Source organism: Andrographis paniculata, unplaced genomic scaffold, assembly GCF_009805555.1.
Source record: "Andrographis paniculata isolate CXL003 unplaced genomic scaffold, ASM980555v1 Contig62END, whole genome shotgun sequence".
Lineage (NCBI taxonomy): Eukaryota > Viridiplantae > Streptophyta > Magnoliopsida > Lamiales > Acanthaceae > Andrographis > Andrographis paniculata.
Genome location: NW_026137598.1, coordinates 2,015,704 through 2,022,569, shown reverse-complemented (window position 1 = coordinate 2,022,569; position 6,866 = coordinate 2,015,704). Strand labels below are relative to the sequence as shown.

Genomic DNA, 6,866 nt, shown 5'->3' with positions numbered 1-6,866 from the left:
ATGAGTAAATTGAAAACTTTAGGGGTTTTAAAACCTCCTCGGTGGACTTGTAAAATTTGAAAGTATAGAGACTAAAATAAGTGACTTTCCATAAATGCATGCTCCAGTTGTTAGAATATGGCAAATATAGCCTTACAAAATGAGACCATTGCGCTTAAAGATTCCTAAACCTAAAATATGATGAGACTATCGAGATTGCAATAAATCTGACTATAATATAAGAACTAAAATAAAAGCAATAAAAATTAACTAGAAAAACATTCCAAATCAAGGAGTTCGCCAAGTAATTTTTATTCTTTTTATTAGGAGTGGACAAAAATGATATTGTGAAGGATATACTATTTTTAGTATGTTTTTTCCTCTTCACGCTGAATTTTTGTTTATCCTTGAACAAGTGTCTCCGACATTAGGATTTCCATTGCCAACATTAAAAGGTGCCAAATCCTTAATTCGTGAATCACATAACATGGAAAATCCCTCCACATACTTCTTTAATTGTATTATATTGAAAATAAAATCATTATGATCCTCCAAAGAATTTGGATTGCAGTTTAGCACATAACCACTTGATAGCAATTGTTTTACAAAGTAAGGCCTAGTCCTTTGCAATTTGAGTTTCTTGGTAATAAATATTGTATGGAATGTAGAGTAAATGTTTGTCTTCTTCAAAAAAGTGGTTGGGACTAATCTTTTTGTCTTATGATGACATATTTTTTATTTAAATTCAGATGTGAGATAGGATGGGTAGATAATGTGTATTGTGTTGTAGCTCAAAAGTTTCATCAAATAATATAAAATTCTCATGTTAACTGGTGAGTGCCAAAGTCGAACTTAACACACTAATTTGAGGGAAAACTTAAGTTGGATAATAGTGAGAGTTTATAAAATTAAATTTGAGATTTAATTGCATTGAAACAAGAATTTAAATTGCGAGAATTCAAAGTATAAAAAATATATGAAATTATTAAATAGGGTGAAGAATGGTTGCTTAGCATAAGATGGATGTTCAGGAGGTCAGGATGATGGCGATGGATTAGATGTTCAATAATGTGCATAGATAATATTAATATAATTTTTCAGGGTAAGAAAAGGTAGTGGTGGATGGTTGCAATGGAAATATGTTTTCGATATACATACTTCATACAAGAGAGTGTTGCATGTAAGAGATCACGTAAGATTCTTATCTGCTAGTCACATTGCATTCACAATGGTTCGTTAAGGCCTAGAGGTAATCATAGTAAGACAAATTAAATCCTTAATGGTTGTACTAATAATTCATTTCTAAATTCATTATTAAAGGTCATGCAAGTTGTTCTCCTCAACACTCGTGACTAATTAATCAAGAGACTAGTTCACTGCCTAACTATTGTCAATTCATCTAAGCAAATTATGCCCTATAAGTCGCTTTCACAATATGTCATAGTTCAACCTATTAGTGTGTAATCCTTTCTGAACCTTCTAAGTAAATTTAACTAAGTGACTTATATTTGCCTTTACTCATTGTTGATGCCCTGCGCATCAAGATAGTAGTCTTATGCTAATGCATCCAAGAGAGAGGTGATGTGAAGAAACATAAATTTCATTAATTAACATCAAAGTTCACGTTTACACTATGAATTGAACATTGAAACCTATAACTTTATCTAAGTGCAAAAGGTAAATGGGAGGAGTGGCGAGCACATGGCTTATGGTACAAATACTGCTGACCACCCGAGCTAGACTTTTGGAGGAACTTCTTACAACTTGAGCTCTCCTAAAATGGTTGCATTTATGACAATGAAATTTTTATAAATGAGCTCGACTCAACCCCTATTTAAAGGCACAAATAGAGCATCTAGGAAGATGGTGGTTACGCTCTGTCAACTCGTACAATGTTTCTGAGCAGTCAAATCTAGCAGTTTATTTCTATAATTAATTGGAATTTGATAGTATCTAGAATAACCATCTAGAATATAGTAGAACTTATAGTTATTTAATTTCTCCGAAAATTGATCAAAAAATGGTAGTAAAAAATGATCCTCGTAAGTAGCCGTGTTCAATCTCCTACAATCAACACAAACTCATCATCCAATTATAGGTATGGATATGAATATTTCCCCTTTATCATTAAACTCCTCTACAAAACTAACTTTCGGGAGCACCACTTAAGTAGAACTTAGCCATTTGTTGCCATAAATTGGAAAAATCTTTTTCATGCTAACATATAATAGTTTTGTTACCTTTTAATGCCCCAGTTTTGCAATATATAAAATAATATTATTACATCAAATAAATATTTTGATAATTTTAATAGAAACAATAAATTAATATTATGAAATAAATTATAATCTTATTTTGTATATCGGTTATATTTGATGAGATATTTGAATGAATAAATACAAATAATGATATACATTGAATTTTCTTTTATTTTTCACTTTTTAAAAAAATATATTATTATTTTTAAAAAAATGGTAATTCAAAAATAGTATAAAAAGAAGAACTGTTGTATTGGTTATTTGTTGAAATTATAATGCAATTCATTTATTTATTTATAATAATAATACAACGTATATACAAAATAATAAACTATGGTATCAACAACAAAACAACAAGAAAGAGATGGCTCCGACTTGGTGACCGTCTTGGGGAGCCTTGACTGGATGGACGACATGTGGGATGGGATGCCTACAGGGCGCTCAAGGGCATTGTTGGTTGACCGGGGCAGCGGGACCGTACTCGCTGTTGGGTAGATTGTCCTTCTCCTACATTCCCCCTCCCTCACGTGCCTGCCCTTCACTCTCCATGTGTTTTTCATTCTTTTATTTAACAACTAACTAACTAACTACACATACACACGAGCACTATATACATTATATACGCACATATATACAATACTATTTATATATATATATACACAATACTATGATGATCAAGGAGCCCGCCTGGATCGGATCCTGACGAGAAGCGGATTCTCCATCTCGCACGACAGCCTGAGCACCTCAGACATGTCGACGTGGACGGCGGACACAAACTGGAAGTGTTGCAGCAGTGTAGCTACCCAGAGGCCGACCGTGCAGAGCCCTATTGCCTTCCCGGGGCAGGATCTCCGACCCAATCCGAAGGGGGCGAGCCGGGGGTCGTTGAGGTCGTGCAGGCCAACTCCGGCGCCGCCCTGGAGAAATCTGCGTGGGTTAAAGGCCAGTGGGTCGGGCCAGAGGTCCGGATCCCGGCCGATGGCCCACATATTGACTATGGCGGTGGTTCCACGTGGCACCTTGTACCCGTCAACCACCGTATCTCTGACGGACAGACGGGACCAGGACAGAAGCGGGCCAGGCGGATGTAACCTGAGCACCTCCCTCACCACTGCGCTCAAGTACTTCAACTCCGTTAGGTCTGACTCCGTCACCGTACGACCGCCGACGACGCTGTCCAGTTCTCGGTGGACCTCGCACTGCACGTCAGGGTGCAATACTAGCCTTGCCAGGATCCATTCTATTAGCACTGCCACTGTGTCTGTTCCCCGGAATATCATTTCCTGCAATTATTTATTATTACTATTATTATTATACATTAAATTGATCAATCGAATCGTATGTCATTTCTTTCTAAATAAGAACTCGAGAGCTAGCGTGGACTTATCTGTATGTAATTCGAAGTTGCCGGCTGGCCTGCAGAAGGGCATCTATGATCTCATCTCATTAATTGTTTTTTGGACAATAGTTATTGTGTACCACTCGCACATTAGTTGAAATGGTATTATGCAGTAGTATTATATATGGATGCGAAGACAGATACTAAGGCCATCTCCAACCTGGCGCCAGGGTGGTTGATTTTGGAGAATCTTGCGTCATTGTTTTAGCGTTGCTATAATCCAACGCTAATTTTGGTATTGCATTGTAGCAACACAAAAAAATAATGTTGCTTTCTATTTTTTATTTTTATTTTTAATTTTTAATTTTAACTTTTAAATTTTGTTTTTTATTTTTCTAAATTTAAAAGAAAAGTTATTTTAAATTATAAAAATAAAAATTTGTTTAAAATAATAAGAAATTTTGAATATTCGAAAAATAATAGTGAAAAATAGAATTATAATTAGAGTAAAATTAGCATATTTAGAGTTAAAACTGAATAAACAGAGTTATGAGCTAAACATAAACTAAGTATATAGTGACAATATTGATCTTTAAAAGGCAGGTAGGAGTGAGAGGCAAAATGTGATGCGTACTCACCCAAAGGACGGATGTCATGTCCGAATCCGACAAGCAGTCAAGAGAAAGCAGCACGTCGACAAAATCATCAACGCCACCTCCCAGCTCGAGCTTGAGCTTGTGGTCAGTGATTATCCCACCGACGAAGCGATTCACCCTGGGCACCAGCTGCGAGCACTTCATTCGACCCTTTTGTATGTCCAATTCGGCCAAGAAAGGCAAGTGATCCGACCAGTTGAGTTCCCCCAATAAATCGTAGCCTTTTTCCACCAAGTCCCTCAGCTCAGAATCGTCGCAATCGACGTCATACCTCCTCCCAAATACACACCACATCATGCTGCTGAGGGAGGCCCATTTCAGCACCTCCCGCACACGAACATCAACATCGCGTCCTTTCCTCGAATGGAGCATGCCCACCATCTGCTTCCCGATTTCGCGCCGCTGCTGCTCCGAGCCTCTCATCTGTCTCGGGCTAAACAGGTGCGCCGCCGCAATTTTCCGAAGCGTCGTCCAGTACACGCCGTAGGGCGCGAACCCCATGGCGCGGTTGAACATGAGGTCGTAGGCGGATTCCTTGGCGGGCCGATCCGTGAAAGCCGAGCTGTGGAGAATATGTTTTGCGACGTCTGGGTGTGAGGTGACGACGGCGCGTGTCTGACCGATGCTGAAGGCCATGAGACGTTTAGCCCCGCAGGCTTGGGCAGCGGCGGCCAAGTTGCGGTGGGCGAGGCCCGACATAAGGGTCATGGCGCCGATGATGGGAAGTCCTCTGGGGCCTGGAATGGGGCGGGCGTGGGGGCGAGCAGTCTTCCATTTCCAGTAGAGCTTTCCCCATGCGGGGCCGCCTGGATAGGCCCAGAAGAGCAGGGCGAGAAGAAGCCATGGAAGAGGGAGAAGAAAGAAGAAAGCGTTGAGTGATTGGCGTTTGGAATTGGAGGCAAGATGGAAGAGCCAGATGCCGTCCACCACTCCGAGCCTCGTGCCCATTTTTATTTATTTAATTTTTATTTTTATTATTATTATTATTATTGATACAAATTACTATGGAGAGGAGATTTTGGTTGAGAATGGAGTAGGCAAAGAGCAGGTTTATATAGAATTGATTGCTGATGCGAGGGCTGATGTTATGTGTATATTTTATTGTATTGATTGTACAGCAGCGGAGCGGGAGGATACTCCCTCCGTGCTGACCGTCGTACTATAATTGTGTACAATTACCGTTGGTTTACGTGTACTACAATGGGTCCAGCCCCATCCCGCATTTGATGGAACCATCTGAAATTATGATTTTAATAATTGATTCAGGTTTTGTTTGATTGTAATATTAAAATTATTATCATTATTAATAATTCTTTACGTAGTTTTAATGGGAATGCATATAATACTCTTTTAATAAAATATCAATAAAAATATAAATTAATATTTTATTTTAAATTATAATTAAATAATTATTTTATATTTTATTCGTTTTATTATAAATGATACATTTGATTATTATTATTATTTAATTAGTTAATAATAATAAGTTATAATATTATTTTATTATTATTTTATTTTTATGTAAAGGATATTGATAATAATTTTAAAATGAAAAATAAAATACATAATTAAAAAAATCTAAAATGTACAGTATTTAAATATTTTAAAAATTATAGTGTCTTAATAAAATATATGTAATATCGATATCATTTGGTATTAATAAAATTTTATATAACACAAATAAATAAAAATTATATATTTATTTATTTATGATTAACATAAACTAATTTTATAAAAAAAAAATTGAAGTTAGAGTAGTTGATTTAGTTACAATGGAAAAAATCAATAGTGATCGTAATATAATTCAAATATATCAATTTTAATTCAAATATAAAAATTTATAGGATATGTCATTTTGAAAGAATTTGCCTAAAATTCTGCTATTCATAAAAAAAATCTTACAAACATCCAATTACACAACTATTTTTTATTTTTTTTATATTATACTCCGTCCCTCCCAAACACCTGCAACATTTCCTTTTTTATTTGTCCCAAATTCACTACAACATTTTCAAATTTAGAAATAATTAATAATATTTTTATATATATATTAATATACACTTCACTTTATCCCATCACATCACTCAAATAAAAAAACAAATATTCATTTCTCTCTCCAATCACATCACTTAATATCCGAATTATCTCAAACTACCATATATAATACCCCCCACCTAAATTTCCGTGTCAAACACAAATGTTACACGGTGTTTGGGACGGATGGAGTATTAAAATTTTGTTTTACATTTCAATACAATTTCAACGTAAACATATATAATTGTATTGAAATGTAAAATTAATTTTTAATACTATAATATACTATAAAAATAAAGAATAGTTGTTTAGTTGAATGTTTTTAAGATTTTTTTTTTTGGTAAATAGTAGAATTTTAGGCAAATCTTCCAAAAGAAGATACTCGATATTTTTTTTATATTTGAACTAAATTTGATAAATTTTACTTATATTAGAATACTATTGATTTTTTTTTCCATTTTAATTATATCAAAATATTTTTTTTAAAAAAGAACAAAATATAAAGTTCATTGAAATATATACGGCCGTGTGACAACATGACCGTATATAATTGTACATGGTCGTATAGTTTGCAGGTCAGTTACCATGTCATCTCCGCTA

The 6,866-nt window shown here is 35.2% G+C and overlaps 1 protein-coding gene across 1 annotated transcript; it reads right to left on the bottom strand.

The window, feature by feature from the left end:
* Positions 1–2,504: 2,504 nt before the first annotated feature.
* On the bottom strand, positions 2,505–5,266 carry LOC127261412 (cytochrome P450 78A3-like). The gene is made up of 2 exons (XM_051289768.1): positions 4,215–5,266; positions 2,505–3,520 (listed from the first exon to the last, which is right to left on the bottom strand). Exons 1-2 carry the CDS (start codon positions 5,178–5,180, stop codon positions 2,912–2,914), a joined length of 1,575 nt encoding a protein of 524 aa, XP_051145725.1. The 5' UTR covers positions 5,181–5,266; the 3' UTR covers positions 2,505–2,911.
* Positions 5,267–6,866: the final 1,600 nt, after the last annotated feature.

What these genes read in the sequence shown, in the direction of transcription:
- LOC127261412 (XM_051289768.1), bottom strand. Translation starts at nt 5,180, where the DNA reads ATGGGCACGAGGCTCGGAGTGGTGGACGGCATCTGGCTCTTCCATCTT. An exon ending in ACATGACATCCGTCCTTTGG is followed by an intron (nt 3,521 to 4,214) that starts GTGAGTACGCAT and finishes AAATAATTGCAG; the next exon opens with GAAATGATATTCCGGGGAAC.